The following is a 17,403-nucleotide window of genomic DNA, read 5'->3' as shown; positions in this document are numbered from 1 at the left end:
CAAACATCCTTCATCTACCAAAGGCTTACATCATGGAAGTTTCTAATACAGCATAGTGATTTGGACTACAGACTCTGGAGCCAGACATCCTGAGTTTGAATCCTGATTCTACCACTCTCAGCCTATGAGACCTTAAGCCAAGTACTAATCCTCTCTTCCTCAGTTTTCACTACTATAAAATAAGAATTATCATCCTTAACTCATAGGAATGTGATTGAACAAGGTAATACATTTAATACATAAGCACTTAGAGTGTTCTATTTCACAATTAGAAAAGGATCTTCACGCCATTTAATTTATTCTAGGGCAGAATGTTTCATTTTAGAAACGAATGCTGATCAGAAATTTGAGCCGTGATAATGTCTTTATTTTCTAGGTTCTTGTATCTCGAAAACTAGAGAACCATTAGTAGACATATTTAATACATTCAAATCCTGGACCTGTCTCAGATGTCATAGACAAGATTTCTAGATCCTTATAGAAAAGTAAACCCATTCTCATCAGCTTGAAGGTGGTCCCTGATGGTGGTGACAACTCTTAACCACAATTGTGAGTCAAGCTCTTACCTGATTAGATTATCAGCTAGAGGAGACAAGCGCAGAGGATGGAAGATATTTAGTGGAAGAGCTAGAATTGGGCGGAACTGAGTTTATATTGCAGATCTGCTGTTTCTTAGCTGTGTAACTGAGACAAGTCATTTGATTGCTTCGTCTTTCAGTTTCCTCATCTAATAATTGGGATGGTGATACTACCTACCGCCTAGGAATATGGTAAAGATTAAATAGGTTGTTATATGTGAAACACTTAAAACAACATGTGGAACATGGTAAATCCTCAGTCAGTGAATATTACTTGGTGGTGGTGACAAATCATCAGCCATCTGTGGGCAGCAGGCAGTCAGGCCGGGAAAGACGGAATAGCTTGCAGGTTTTCTCCCATCTCCTATTAATTCTGCATTACTAGGACCTAATACTGCTGGTCCGTAGTGTCGAATGAATGAATTAATAGAACCACTAATGGACACATTAAATGTAGTCGCTATCTAATCTGCAACCCAGCTCGCTAAAGTGACATGTTTCTGGAGAATATATTCTAACAGCATCCTTTCAAAACTGCTCATACTGGAACAGGTATATTAGTACACAACTAGTGAGTACTTTAAGCACACAAAACACCTAGTGATTTTGACAATTATGAAGAACTGAAGAGAGCAAAGTATATGCTCAGTGTCATGAGGCCATATGAGGAGACTGGTTTTCCTCAGCTGGAACTTAAATGATTGTTAAGCCTTTGCTCAAAATAAATCCGAGGAAGCTGTAACAGTTGTTCATTTACAAGCGAAAAGATTTCTTCTGTCTGTGCCTGGCTGACTATTGAAGGTGTGCCCCAATCACACACATAGCCCCTCAGCAAAGACTCGGAGACTTATTGTTCCACGTGTTTAAGGAAATCCCTGGCTAGTCATTAGCTGTCCAATCAGGTAACTGAGAGAAGACTTCAGTGATCACACACAACAGAAAACACTTTATAGAAAAGTCACAAAACAGACAACAACAGCAAACCCTGGGGAGAGGTGAGAATCTGATTTCCAGAGTTGCCACATTGTATTATTTAAGTGTCCAGTTTTCAACAGAAAATTATAAGATATACAAAGCAATAAAACATGACTCATACACAGGAAAAAAGCAATAAATAAAACTCTCTCTGAGGAAGCCTAGGTGTTGTACATAATAGGCAGACTAAATCAACTAAAATATGTTCAAAGAACTAAAGGAACTATGTCTATAGAACTAAAGGAAAGTATAAGAATGTTATCTAAACAAATCATGAATATCAGTAAAGAGATAGAAATTGTAAAAAATAATCAAATAGACATTCTGGATTTGAAAAATACAATAACTGAAATGAAAAATTTGCTAGAGGAGCTCAACAGCTGATTCAGGAAGACTTGAGCAAACTTGAAAATAGGTCATTTGAGGAACAACAAAAAAAGGGTGAAGAAAAAATGAACAGACCTGTTAAAAGCCAAGCATACCAGCGTAAACAGAAATGGGCTAATGGGAGTCCCAAAAAGAGAGAGAAAATTATAGAAGAATATTTGAAGAAATAATGACTGAAAACTTCCATAATTTTATGAATAACATTGATCTACATATCCAGGATGCTCAGTGAATCCAAGTAAGATAAAGAGATCCACACCTAGACACATCATAATCACACTGTTGAAAGACAAAGAAGGATTCTTTTCTTCTTTTTTTTAACTGAGGTAACATTGGTTTATAACAAATGTAAGTTTTGTGTATACCACATTATAATTCACCTTCTGTATACACAGCAGTATGCTCACCACCAAAACTCTAGTTTCCATCCATCACCATACAGTTGACCCCCCTTTCTCCATTTCACCCTCCCGCATCCCCCAAGAAGTTACTGTTTTCTCTATGGTTTGTTTTTTTTTTTGCTTTGTTTTGTTTTGCTTGTTCATTAATATTTTTGTTTTAGTCCATATATGAGTGAAATCGTGGTATTTGTCTTTCTCCATCTAACTTATTTCACTTAGCATAATACCCTCAAGGTGTATCCATGTTATTGCAGATGGCAAGGTTTCATCCTTTTTTTATGGCTGAGTAGTAAGTATTCCATTGTGTGTGTGTGTGTGTGTGTGTGTGTGTGTGTCACATCTTTTTTATCCATTCTTCTATCAATGGGCACTTAGGTTGTGTCCATATCTTGGCTGTTATAAATAATGCTGCTATGAACAGAGGGGTACATATATCTTTTCAAATTAGTGTTTTCATATTCCCAGAAGTGGAATAGCTGGATTATTCTTTGAGGAATCTGCATACTGTTTTCCACAATGGCTACATCCATTTACATTTCGACCAACAGTGTACCAGGGTTTCCTTTTCTCCACATCCTCTCCAACCCTTGTTATTTTTTGCCTTTTTGATAATAGCTGTTCTAATGGGTATGAGGTAATATCTTGTGGTTTTGATTGATTTGCATTTACTTAATAATTAGTAATGTTGAACATCTTTTCATGTGCCTGTTGGCCACCTGTATCTTCTTTGGAAAAATATCTATTCAACTCCTTTGCGTTTTTTAAATTTAGTCATTTGTTTTTTTATTGGTCAGTTGTAAATTTCTTTATATATTTTGGATATGAACCTCTTGTATGATGGATATATGATTTGCAAATATCTTCTCCCATTTGGTAGGTTTTCTTTTCATTGATGGTTTCCTTTGCTGTGGAGAAACTTTTGGTTTGAAGTAGTCCCATTTGTTCATTTTCACTTTTGTTTCCCTTGTCTGAGGAAACATATCCAGACAGATACTGCTAAAAGCAATGTCAGAAAGCATACTGCCTGTGTTTTCTTCTAGGAGTCTTACGGTTTCAGGTCTTACATTCAAGTCTTTAATACATTTTGAGTTAATTTTTGTGTATGCTGTAAGAAAGTGGTCTGGTTTCATTCTTTTGCATTTGGCTGTCCAGTTTTCACAACACGGTTTATTGAAGAGACTTTACTTTCTCTACTGTATGCTCTTGGCTCCTTTGTCGTAAATTAGTTGTCTGTATATGTGGGTTTATTTCTGAATGTTCAGTTCTGTTCCATTGATCTGTGTGTCTGTTGTGTCTATTTTTCTGCCGATACCATGCTGCTTTGATTACTACAGCTTTGTAGTATAATTTGAAATCAGGGAGTGTGACACCTCCAGCTTGGTTCTTTTTTCTCAGGATTTCTTTGGCTATTCCAGGTCTTCTGTATTTACATTTTAAAATTTAGGATTTTTTTGGTTCTATTTCCGTAAAAACAAATGTCATTGAGATTGTGATAGGGATTACATTGAACCTATAGATTGCTTTAGGTATATGGACATTTTAATATTGTTAATTTTTCTAATTTATGAGCATGAAATGTCTTTCCATTTCTTTGTATTTTCAGTTTTGTTCAACAATGTCTTATTCAGTTATCAGTATATAGGTTTTTCTCCTCCTTGATTAAACTTACTCCTAGATATTTTATTCTTTTTGTTGCAATTGTAAACGGGATTGTTTTCTTAGTTTCTCTTTCTGCTAGTTCGTTGACTTATTTCACTGAGCATAATACCCTCCAATTCCATCCGTGTTGTTGCAAATGGCACAATTTCATTCTTTTTTATGGCTGAGTAGTATTCCATTTATTCTTTTTTATTCATTCACCTGTTTATGGACGCTTACATTGCTTCCATATCTTGGCTATTGTAAACAATGTTGCTGTGAATATTGCAGTGCATATATCTTTTCAAATTAATGTTCATTTTCTTCAGATACATACCCAGGAGTAGAATTGCTAGATCATCTGGTAGTTCTAGTTTTAGTTTTTTCAGGAACCTCCATACTGTTGTCCATAGTGGCTGAACCAGTTTACATTCCCACCAACAGTGCACAAGGGTTCCCTTTTCTCCACATCCTTGCCAATATTTGTTATTTGTGGTCTTCAGTAATTCTTAAGATTATGAAGGGATCCAGAAAAATTCTTTATCAGATGAGTTGGAGTTCAGAAAATGTGGTCACAGAACTCTAGACCAGAGGGACCCCACCCTGTGGCCCGAGTCTGCTCTCACCCTGTCCCCAGGGTGGCCAGCTCACCACCCACTCCCTGGTCTTTTTTCCTCTTATCTGATTTAAAAGACAAGTGTACAGTGCAATCATAAATTGGTGTTGATGTGTACACACTGTATAAAAATGTAATTTGCATTAAAATATGTCTTAGTCTGTTCTGGCTGCTATAGCAAATTGCCACCTACTGTTTAAGACTGGGTGGCTTAAACAACAAATCTTTCTTTCTCACAGTTCTGAGACTAGAAGTCCAAGAACAGGGTGCCAGCATGAGCAAGTTCTTGGTAAAGGCCATCATCCCAGCTTATAGACAGCCCTCTTCTCATTGTATCCTCACATAGCAGAGAAAGACAAAGCAAACTCCCTTCATGTTTCTTCTTATAAGGGCATGAATTTCATTCCTGAGGGCTTTGCCTTCATGACCTAATTGCATCCTAAAGACCCAACTTCTCATACCATTACACTTTGTGGGGGTGGGGTAGGATTTCAACATATGAATTGGGGGAGGGGACACAACATATAGGTATGTTTGGCACATACGTGAGCCATACAGAACCATGTCTGGCACACAGTAGTATGTGTATACTAAAGTTGGATATTGTTATGATTCTTACTATATAGGGCAAATAAATTTCTATCTGTTTAATCAAAAAAAGGGGAAAGACTCAAATTACTAAAATCAGGAAACAAAGAGGAGACATTACTACCAGCCTTACACATTACTACCAACCTTACAGAAATAAAAGGATTATGAGAGTATACTGTGAATAACTATATGTCAACAAATTAGGTAATTTAGATGAAATTGACAAAGTCCTAGAAAGACACAAACTACTACAACTGACTCAAGAAGAAATAGTAAATCTGAATAGATATATAAGAAGTAAAGAGATTGAATTAATAATCAGGAAGCTATAAAGAAAAGCCCAGGGCCAGATGGCTTCACTGGTTAATTCCATCAAATGTTTAAAGAAAAAATAGCACCAATCCTTTACAAACTGCTCTTAAAAAATACAAGAGGAGGAAACACTGCCAAACTTATTCTGTGTGGCCAATATTACTCTGTAGTAAAACCAGGCAAAGACATTACAAGGAAAAAAACTACAGAGCCAATAATTAATGTTCACAAATTGGAAAATTTAGTATTACTCAAGATGGCAGTACTCCCCAATTTGATCTATAGATTCAACACAGTCCTTATCAAAATCCCAGGTAACTTTATTTTGCAGAAATATACAAACTGATCCTAAAATTCATATGGAAATACAGGGGACCCAGAATAGCCAAAACAATCTTGAGAAAGAAGAGCAGAGTTGGAAGAATCACACTTCCCAATTTCAAAACTTACTACAAAGCTACAGTAATCAAAACTGGTATTGGCATAAGGATAGACATCCAGATAAATGACTTTAAATTGAGAGTCCAAAAATTTATGGTCAATATGACTTTTTTTTTAATTGAAGTATAGTTGATTTACAATGTTGTATTAGTTTCAGGTATACATACAGCAAAGTGATTCAGTTATACATTTATGTATATATCTACTCTTTTTCAGATTCTTTTCCATTATAGGTTATTATAAGATGTTGGATGTAGTTCCCTGTGCTATACAGTAGGTCCTTGTTGTTTATCTCTTTTATATATAGTAGTGTGTATCTGTTAATCCCAAACTCCTAATTTATCCCCCCCCACACCCTTTCCCCTTAATTTATCCCCCCCCCCCACACCTTTCCCCTTTGGTAACCGTAAGTTTGCTTTCTACAGTATTATCTGAGTATACTTCTGTTTTGTAAATAAATTTGTACCGTTTTTTTAGATTCCACAGATAAGTGATATGATATTATATTTGTCTTTGTCTATCTGACTTTCTTCACTGAGTATACGATAATCTCTTGGTCCATCCATGTTGCTGCAGATGGCATTATTTCATTCTTTTTTATGGCTGAGTAATATTCCTGTGTGTGTGTGTGTGTGTGTGTGTGTACGTACACATATATATACCACATCTTTATCCATTCATCTGTCAGTGGGCATTTAGGTTGCTTCCATGTCTTGGCTATTGTAAATAGTGCTGCTATGAGCATTGGGGTGCATATATCTTTCTGAATTAGTTTTTGTCTTTTCCAGATACATGCCCAGGAGTGGGATTACAGGATTATATAGTAACTCTGTTTTTAGTTTTTTAAGGAGCCTCCATAGTGTTCTCCATAGTGGCTGCACCAATTTATATTCCCACCAACAGTGTAGGAGGGTTCCCTTTTCTCCACACTCTCTCCAGCATGTATTATTTGTAGTTTTTTTTGATGATGGCCATTCTCACCTGTGTGAGGTGATAGCTCATTGTAGTTTTGATTTACATTTCTCTAATAGTTAGTGATGCTGAGCATCTTTTCATGTGCCTGTTGGCCATCTGTATGTCTTCTTTGGAGAAATGTCTATTTAGGTCTTCTGCCCATTTTTTGAGTGGATTGTTTGTTTTTTTGATATTGAGCTGTATAAGCTGTTTATTTTAGAAATTAATCTCTTGTCAGTCACATCATTTGCAAATATTTTCTCTTATTTTGTATGCTATCTTTTTGTTTTATAGTTTCCTTTGCTGTGCAAAAGCTTTTAAGTTTAATTAGGTCCCATTTGTGTATTTTTGCTTTTGTTTCCATTACTCTAGGAAATGGATCTAAAAAAAAATTTGCTGCGATTTCTGTCAAAGAGTGTTCTGCCTGTGTTTTCCTCTAGAAGTTTTATAGTATCCGGTCTTACGTTTAGGTCTTTAATCCATTTTATGGTCGATTGGTTTTCTTCAATGGGGAAAGAATAGTATTTTCAAGACATGGTGCTTAAGACAACTGGCTATCCATATGCAAAAGAATTAAATTGGATCCCTACCTTACAGCATATATAAAAATTAATTGAAAATGGATCAGAGACTTAAATATAAGAGCTAACACTATATAAACCCTCTCTGTAAATCTTTATGATCTTGGATTAGGCAGTGTTTTCTCATGTGTGACATCTAAAGCAGAAGCAACCGCCAAAAAAAAGATAAATTGGACTTAATCAAGTTAAAAACTTTTGTGTTACGAAAGACACTATCAAGAAAGTGGGAAAAAAACCCAGAGAATAGAAAATATTTTCAAATCACATACCTGATAAGAGACTTATACCCAAATACATTTTTTAAAACTCTTAAAACTCAATGATTTTTAAAAAAATGTATATTTTAAATGGGCAAAGGATTTGAATAGACATTTCTCCAAAGAAGATTTACAAATGGCCAAAAGCACATGAAAAGATGCTCAACATCATTCATCATTAGGGAAATGGAAATCAGAACCACAAGGAGATACTTCATAATACCCTAGGATGGCTATAATCAAAAAGACAATAGGGGCTTCCCTGGTGGCACAGTGGTTGAGAGTCTGCCTGCCGATGCGGGGGATGCGGGTTCGTGCCCCGGTCCGGGAGGATCCCGCATGCCGCGGAGCCTGCGCGTCCGGAGCCTGTGCTCCACAACAAGGAGAGGCCACAGCAGTGAGAGGCCCGCGTACCGCAAAAAAAAAAAAAAAAAAAAAAAAAAAAGACAATAGGTTTGTAGGTTAAAGTTAGCAAGGATATGGAGAAATTGGAAGCCGCATATAGTACTGGTAGGAATGTAAAGTGTTGCAGCCTGTATGGAAACCAGTTTGGCAGTTCCTCGAAAAGTTAAATATAGACTTACATGACCCAGCAATTCCACTCCTTAGTATATGCCCAAGTGAATGTCCACACAAACACTTGTACACTAATGTTTATATCAGCTTTATACATAATAGCCAAAAGGTAGAAACAACTTAAATGTCCATCAAGTGGTGGATGGATAAACAAAATGTGATATGCACAATGCAATATTATTCAGCTGAAAGAAATGACATACTGATATATACTCCACCGTGTTTGAAACTTAAAAACCTTATCCTAAGTGAAAAAAGCCAGACGCAGAAGGCCACATAATGTATGGTTCTGTTTATTTGAGATGTCCAGAATAGACAAATCCATACAGACAGAAGTTGCTTTAGCGGTTGTAGGAGCTGGGAGTGGGGGATGGAGAATGACGGCTGGCAGATGCAGAGTTTCTTTTACGTTGATGAATGTGTTCTTGAATTAGATAGTGGAGGTGGCTGCACAATTTTGTGAGTATCCTAAAAAAAAAATCACTGAATTGTATACTTTAAAAGAGATCATTTATGTTATGTGACTTGTATCTCAATTTTTTAAAAAAGGAAGGAAAGACTGCCTCTGTGTGTATGCAGTGAAGAAAGAGGTGCCCCCTGACTCATTCCCTCCAGAACCCTCAATGGCAGGGTCATCAGATCCTTCCTCAGACATTGCATTTGAAAGAGGCAGCTTTAGGGTTGGTTTTTTTTTTTTTTAATATTTATTTATTTCATTTTTTATTTTTTGGCTACGTTGTGTCTTGGTTGTGGCATATGGGATCTTCTTTGTGGCACGCGGGATCTTTTGTTGTGGCTTACGGGCTGTTCTCTAGTTGTGGTGCGCGGGCTCCAGAGCACACAGGCTCTTCATTGTAGTGTGTGGGCTTCTCTCTAGTTGCGGCACGTGGGCTCTGTAGTTGTGGCATGTGGGCTCCAGAGTGCATGGGTTCTGTAGTTTGTAGCACGTGGACTCAATAGGTGCGGTGCATGGGCTTAGTTGCCTCACAGCACGTGGGATCTTAGTTCCCCAACCAGGGATCAGACCCGCGTCCCCTGCGTTGGAAGGCAGATTCTTAACCACTGGACCACCAGGGAAGTCCCAGCAGCTTTAGTTTTGAAAATGGGTGGCATTCCTACTCTGTTTCCTGTCCATCTTAAAAGATGTCTTATAGAGAGTGTGGAACATTTGGCAGCCGAAGTGCCCCATTGCCTCTGTCTTCCATTGTCACTAGCCTTCTCAGAAAACAGAATGTCATATATCTTATTCTCTGCTTAGAGAGTGTGAACTTTCTCTCTAACATATAAGGCATTAATAAATCTAAACCATGTAGCTATAAAAAGCTCTTCCCATATGTTGATTATATTGCAGGATTTGGGCTGGAGCATTCCAGTTAAGCATGAAATAGTTCCATTGTAATCTGGAGCAATGTATTTCCAAAATGCAGGAAGTCCTTTGGTGAACATGGGTATTTTCTGTTGAGTAAAAGATTGATCTCCATTTGGTCCTTTAGAAGGTTCAAATAAACTTTTAGACCATGGAGTATTAGGATAGTGGCCATGTTACTCTGTTCTTGGATGAATATTGGTATTAAAGGAAGGGTCCATTCATAAAATGGCTTTTCTTCAAGGAAAGCAAGCTTTTTAAGTGAAAGGATTATAGATTAATGTGTATGAATATGTATGTATTGAGAGAAGGGAAATAGTTTAGAAATTCATGAAGGCACACCAGTTTTATAGCGTGGCAGAGCAGAGTTCTGATGAGTAAAAATTAGATTAGGTTGAACTGCAGAGATGCTTATACATATATGAATCATTTTCCTAACATGCTTGGGCTTTTTTTCCTTCCCAGTAATGTGCTTTGGTAGAAATATGTTTTTGCCAGATGTTCCCTTCACTGTTGACTGATTTAATTACAGAGAGCAGCTTTCCATTTCCTTTGACACAGGCAAGCAAATAGAATAAGATTAGCACACCAGAGAAGGGCAGACAGTTTGATTTTTGAATTTACCTTTTGCTAATATGTTTGGGAGAGGGCTTAATAGAATTGCTTCTATACTCTACTTCCCTTTTGTTTCTAGTCTAGTTTTTCACTGTCTCGCATCACAAGGATTTGTAGATTATAGTGAAAAACACTCAGATATTTGTGATACTTATATTGCTCTATCATTCTGAAATTGCTGGAGAAAAATTGGCTTTTCATTTCTAGGTTGTCTCTTGTGTCGAAAATGATGGTTTTCTCACAAATGATAAAGTATCTGTTAGACTAGTGTGCGTCTCAAACTTTAACATGCATATAAATCACCTGAGGATCTTCTTAAAATACAAATTCAGAGATCTAAAGCGGGACTAAGTTTTCTGCATTTCTAACAAGCTCTGAGGTAATGAGGATGCTACTGGTACAGGACCACACACTGAGTAACAAGGCATTAGAATACCGTCTTTGGATAGTAAACATTCTCCCTGCAGTCCGACTGAGGCTAGTGCAGTACTGAGAAATACTTCTTAAATTGGGATGCATCATCCAAACAGCAACACCACATGTTCTACCATCCAGAACCACTGGGTTAAGTTTGCAGGTACTCCTATAGATTACAGTTATCTTTATCCTTTCTTATGCACATTGGCAATGATGTCCTCATTCAGCCCTCAGACTAACCTGAAGGAATAGATCAGGAAGATTTTATTAGCCCCTTCTTACGTTTGAACAGTTTAGTTAAGTCACTAGTGTAGCATCACACAGGCACAAATGCCCAGGTTTCCTGACTGTCATCAAGGAAAGGTAGTTCCATCCCAGTTCTTTATTTCCAAATCATTCTAGTAGCCTTGAGGTACCATTTAACAAATATGCACTCAAGATTCTGGAGCATTCTGGAAATACGAGTGGAGCTTGTGCTTCTTCATTCCTTGCTCTGTTTAATAGCTGTCCATTGGAGGCATCATCATTCTGAAGGATACCAGTGAAGACATTGAAGAGCTGGTGGAACCTGTGGCAGCCCATGGCCCGAAAATTGAGGAAGAGGAGCAAGAGCCAGAACCCCCAGAACCATTTGAGTATATTGATGACTAAGGACCAGAGGTGTGTGTGGAACAAAATTGTGTATCAAGGGAAATCTCTTAGTCAGTTCTTCACAAATGTTTTATACAGAGACATGGTCTCACTTTTTCCCTTTTGTACTTAATCCCTGTTTACCTAAACAGTATTAAAATTTATCCTTCTTTGACCTCTTCATGAATATGGAATATACCTATTCCTTTTTCCTTCTTTGACTCTCTACCCTCTAGTGTTCTACCAGTGCTATTCAAAGTGGCTGGACTGCAAACTGATTTCATAGGTCCATGACGAAGTAGGGAGCTTGCTCCAGAATGTAACTCAATGCTTGTCTCATCAAAAAAGCCTTGCTACCCACTAACCCCAAAAAAGTCAGCTGAACTGACAGCTCAGTGACGGAGGTGATTTCCATTTTGATGTAAGCTCCTTGTTGTGGATCAGTTATAGTTTGTGGACGGGCACTGGTCCGTAGATCACACTTTGAGTAGCACAGGTCTAAATTCCTCACTGATTCTTCTCTCTCTCCCTTTCCTTTGGCAATACTTTTGGCACTAAAAGCCTTACCATTCATTTATTTGAGAAGCTATTGAACATCTAATATGTATAAGCCATAGTGCTTATAGGTACTTTGGGGTCAGTTAGACTGTAACACAAAGCTTTGTCCAGTTGAAAAAGATTATTATTATGCTAATGTCCTAACAATGTTGAAGGGGGTTTTTAGATGCAAAAAGATTGCAATTTCACGAAATTGTCATTCTGTTTCCTCCAATTTTTTTTGAATGGTCATCACGTATCTGAAGATACATATAAACTGTATAATCAAGGTTCTCTAATTCCACCCTACTACAAGTACGTTGTCAAACAAATATGAATTTATTCTACTCTTTAAAGAAAGTAAGATCAGTACCATTTATTACATTAGGACAAAAGAAAAATACATTTGAAATGTCAAGTTGCAAATCTAACGCTGTGAGTGTTACACATTAAGTAAGCAATTAATGAAAGCTTTTATAGAAATCTCAGATAAATGTTAAGGCAGAAACCCTGCTATTAGTAGAAAAATATATTCAAGCCTCCAAGACACAGTTTGGAGATTTATAACTTGCCTTCCTGCCTTTGAAAATTGTCTTCCAGCTCTTGATGGTTTCCTAAGCTTTACCCAACCAGCACATGACAATATTAATACCCTGGGTGCAGTCTGGGTGCAGAACTGAACTCACATTAGCCCTCTTCAGCCTTTCACAATACCTTACTGAAAACCCCCTGATTAAGTCTTTCAAGACAGCTAACTACAAAATGGCTTAGAAGTTTTCAGTTGGAAATTAGATTCTTGTTAGGTTTTTTTTCATATTTATTTATTTATCTATTTACTTTTGTATTTAGTTATTTAGTCTGCGCCAGGTCTTAGTTGCGGCATGCGGGATTTTAGTTGCAGCATGCAGATTTTAGTTGCAGCATGCAGGATCTTTTAGTTGCAGCATGCGGACTTCTTAGTTGCAGCATGCGGACTCTTAGTTGCAGTATGCATGCAGGATCTAGTCCCCGACCAGGGATCGAACCCTGGCCCCCTGCATTGGGAGCGTGGAGTCTTACCCACTGGACCACCAGGGAAGTTCCCCTTGTTAGTTTTTAAAAGGGTAAAATATCCAGTCAAATGAGAATTCGGAAACTATAGTCTGTCTTAGCACGAACTGTCGTATTAGGACTGCATCAGCAGAGTTAGGGGCTATTTTGGTTTTGTTTGTTTGTTTGTTGTTTTGGTTTTTTATTTTGCGTGTTTTTTTGTTTTTTCTTTTTTTGCCACACTGTGCAACATGTGGGATTCTAGTTCTCCAACCAGGGATTGAACCCATTACCCCTGCAGTGGAAGCGTGGAGTCTTAACCACTGGACCACCAGGGAAGTCTATAGGCTAGTTTTAGACTTCAACATCTAGTAGTTTGTTTGGGGTTTTTTCAATGTTTTTAAAATAAAGAATAACCCTAGCTTCTCTCTCTCCCCGCTTCCCCAGGATTTTATTACTCACCTGAAGAAGATTGTCCAAGCTCATATTGGAAACGCCTGTGAGGAAGTTCATGCTGAGACCTGCTATTCACTGCATGTATCGTTGCCTCTGTGCGGACCTTGTGTCCAAGTCTTTGGTTGAAGAGATGGTATATGACTATTTAGTGTTCTCTTTCACACAACTTGGTTTTCGAATAAATATATTAAGATCTTCAGATGGACAAGGACTTCTTGTTTGTTTTTCAGCCTGGATTTTAAATAAATGGATCTAGTACTCTTTCCTCCCACCATGAAACGCCTAAACCCAAAGAGCTAAATCTTTGATTGCTGGGATAAGTATGCATGACTTTAATATTGGTGAAAGAGTTAAACTATTTTATAGATTATTTGCAAAATAATGGAAAAAATAAGAGAGAAAAACAACCGCCCTTGTTTATTACTCCAAGAATTCTCTGCATTTTTATTAATGGGATTCAAGGTGTAGGGTGGCGTCGCTTATTGAGGGGGAAGTCCCTTTAATGGTCCAAGGGAAATGTAGTCTGTTTAGGCAGCTCAGAAGCTTTTTTTTTTTTTAAATAAGCTTTGCTTATTGTTTCCTGCTTTTGACCCTGTTAAGGACAATAGATATAAATTATTTCAGTTTATTTAGCCACAAGATTTAATAATGTACCCTTTTTTTCTCCTTTTCTGACATTTTTTTCATGTTTTTTTTTATTGAGGTATAATTTAAAGGTAATAAAAAATGCAGACATTTGGTTATGTAGGGCCTTTTGTGCCTTGGCCTTCAACTATTAAAGTAAAAGTAGGTAGTTTCCAACATTTATACAACGAATAACTCTTTATTCCAACCTTGATTCTTTCACTTCTTAATTTAAGATATAGCCTTCTGAGTCTGGAAAAGAAAAAAAAAACCTGTTTTTAGAGGAAACAAACTCCTGGGTAGATCAGCTCTATCCGTTCATCTACCACAGCTTTGTTGTTAGGTCCAGGTCTAAAGGTTACTGATCCCAAAGGATGGCTCCACTCGTTGGTTAATTTCATTGTATCCCCTCCTTTGTAAATTCCTTGTTTGCTCAATATCAGATGATTCTCTAAAAGAGATTATCTCATTTCCTAGCCTCTCATTAGCTATGTCCTTCCTGTTCAACCTCTTAACATTGCTTGCATTTCAGACACAGTTATCTCTAACATTTCCCTTAATATATGAAATGTTTAAAAAACAGAAGTCTGTAGATGATGTCACTGTCCAAAATTGAGTAGTCTGGGAGAAGTGGTACATTCATGGGTCTCTGGCCAAAGTTAATAAATTCTTTCTAAAAAAGTGGATTGAACTTCAGGGAGTAGTCAGCACTAGTTCCCAGTAAGAAGTGTATCTTGTATCTTGGTCTTAAATCTTAAGGTTATAGCTTTTAAAAATGCAAGCTATTGGGCTTCCCTGGTGGCGCAGTGGTTGAGAGTCCACCTGCCGATGCAGGGGACACAGATTCGTGCCCCGGGCCGGGAAGATCCCACATGCCGCGGAGCGGCTGGGCCCATGAGCCATGGCCGCTGAGCCTGTGCGTCCGGAGCCTGTGCTCCGCAACGGGAGAGGCCCGTGTAACGAAAAAAAGAAAAATGCAAGCTATTAAAGTAAAATGGCCTCTTGGGTCAGATTATGATGAGATCGTATCTCTTTTCCTGATTTTTTTTTTCCTAGAAGATTTCCTAAGATACGCACAGCACCGAGATAACTAAGGTGCAAAGAAATCTAAAGTGATATATGAAATAAAGTCACGTATGAAAACAGGACAGGAGCTAGAATTGACACATTCTATAGAAGAAACAGAAGGGAAAATGGCAGCAATTACTGCCAGTGTTGTCATTGGGGCACACTGTTTCAGAGTTGAAGGCAAGGGGGGTGCACATCCAACCACTTCCTGGGCATCCCTATTTGGGCTGCCTCACAGGCACTTAAAACCATATAAGCAAAGCACGTCCAGCCTCTTCTGCTCCCGCTTGAGGCTAATTACAACCCCTCGATCTGGTGATCCAACCAGAAATCTAGAAAGGCTTCACCCTTGACTCAGTTTAGCCTCTCAAGTATCTCTCCAGTTCGTCCACCCTCCTTCCCCACTGTTCACTATCCCTAGTTTAAGTACTTAACTGTTTGTCTGCCTCTAGACTTGGCCCACTCTACTCCATTCTCCAAACTGATCTTTCTAAATTGCAAACCATATTAGTCTCCTGCTTAAAATCTCTCGGTGGTTCTTTGTTGAATAATGTGCAAATCCTTTTCTATGTGTACAAAGTTATGCAAGGTGTTAGCTGCTACTCACCTCTCCAACCTCCCATCTCTTCACTCTTCTCCCACCTCACACTTAGAACCACTTTCACTTCCTTCAAAGATCCATTGAAGGGATTTGTTGTGGAAAGCCGAAGTGTTGTCTCATTTATGATGAAGATAATAAGGAGGCTGGGGAGAGGACTGAGACAAAGCCACCAAAGCTTCTTTGCCCAAGCTCAGCTTCTCATCATCTCATGCCAGTTAGAGATAACTGGCTTTTGCACGTACTATTCCTTCTGCCTGAAATACCCTTCTCTCTTTATTCCCGCCTCTCCCTCAAGGTCTGGTGAATCTACTAGTTGCTTCTTTTTTTTTCTTTTTTTATTGGAGCATAATTGCTTTACAATGTTGTGTTAGTTTCTGCTGTACAGTGAAGTGAATTAGCTATATGTATACATTCTACTAGTTAGTTCTTTAGGTCTCAATTTAAAGAGACTTTTTCTAAGAAACCCTCCCCAATTCCCCCCACCAGAGCTGGACGAGGTCCTCTCTGCTTCCCCAGCACCCAGTATTGCCCCCGTGGTCCTTATCACACCATATTATTATTCATTGCCCAGTTGACTTGCCTATATCTTCCCCCACTTTTGTCTTGCTCACCATTATAACCCTAGCGCGCAATGTATGATCATATATTCTTGGACTCTGTACTGTTGAGAATGGTGAGAGCCACAACTGAGCACTAACAGAACAACTGGGACAGAATCCATGAGGACATATGAGGGGATTAATTCAAATGTCTTCTTATTTATCTCCTGCAGTGATTAAACAATCCTTCTAAGGACTGTTTTTCAGTGGGTTTTACTCTTGGAGAACCTTGGCTTTTCTTTGTGTATGTATATGTGCAAGATGGTGTGTCTGAAATCTCTCACTGGCATGAGATGATGAGAAGCAGCTGAGCTTGGGCAAAGAAGCTTTGGTGGCTTTGTCTCAGTCCTCTCCCCAGCCTCCTTATTTTCTTTGTCATAAATGAGACAACACTTCGGCTTTGCACGGCAAATCCCTTAGAAGTTGCTTAGCTTGATTGTTTCTAGAGCTCAAGTTCCTTTTCTACCCTTTCATTTTTTACAATTAAGAACTGGAAGGGAGGGCCCTTCCAAACCGAACTGCATAATGGGAAGGTCGTAGACTCTGGCTTCAGACTTTGGTTCAGATCCTAATCTTGTCCCTTAGTGGTTTCCTCATTTGTACAGAGGAAATAATGTTTATCTCAAGGTTGGGGGATTAAATGATAATGGCTAATTATTACATGCTTACTACATGCTAGATACTAAGAATCACATGTATTATTCCTCACGACAACCCTGTGAACTAGACGCTGTTATCTTGAGATAATCTATCTAGGTTAAAGAACCTAGCACTAACGTATTCCCTAAATTTTAATTGAATCAGAACGGTATGGTCTAACCCCTCATTTTACACATGAAGGCACTTATAATAGTGAAGTGACTGGTTGACATTAAGCACCACTTTTACAGTTGTGTTTCCAGTTCGTCTTTCCACAGAGCTGGTCCCTGGCCTATTAGTTTTCTGGGCATGTTTGATCCAAAGGGCAACAGACCTCCAAATAGCCATTTTTCTGGCTATTCTACTTCCATACTCTGCTCCAAGTTTGTGTCTTCTTCCTCCATACTCTTAAGCCAGTACGCCTTTTCAAAAAGGGATTGTCAATAAAAGCATTATTTCCAAACACCCGTTGCCTCTACAACACAGCCCATTGCTGATGGGCATTTCCCATCTGT

At 38.2% G+C, this 17,403-nt stretch overlaps 1 protein-coding gene across 3 annotated transcripts in view; it reads left to right on the top strand.

Moving 5' to 3' along the window:
• The window catches only part of PSMD1 (proteasome 26S subunit, non-ATPase 1), a 105,004-nt gene extending 91,439 nt beyond the window's left edge, over window positions 1-13,565 (top strand). For 2 of the 3 annotated variants that reach the window (XM_019923520.3, XM_073807137.1), the window contains 2 exons: window positions 11,210-11,365; window positions 13,349-13,565. In XM_019923520.3, coding sequence (XP_019779079.1) covers window positions 11,210-11,356 — 147 coding nt within the window. In that variant the 3' untranslated portion in view covers window positions 11,357-11,365; window positions 13,349-13,565. Of the gene's footprint in view, window positions 1-376; window positions 11,366-13,348 lie in introns of those variants that run through there. The other variant, XM_019923521.3, reaches the window with a different exon arrangement.
• The last annotated feature ends 3,838 nt before the right edge of the window (window positions 13,566-17,403 follow it).

This window comes from Tursiops truncatus, chromosome 7 (assembly GCF_011762595.2).
Source record: "Tursiops truncatus isolate mTurTru1 chromosome 7, mTurTru1.mat.Y, whole genome shotgun sequence".
NCBI lineage: Eukaryota > Metazoa > Chordata > Mammalia > Artiodactyla > Delphinidae > Tursiops > Tursiops truncatus.
The sequence above is the reverse complement of the archived record's forward strand: the minus strand, read 5'-3'. Positions and strand labels throughout refer to the sequence as shown.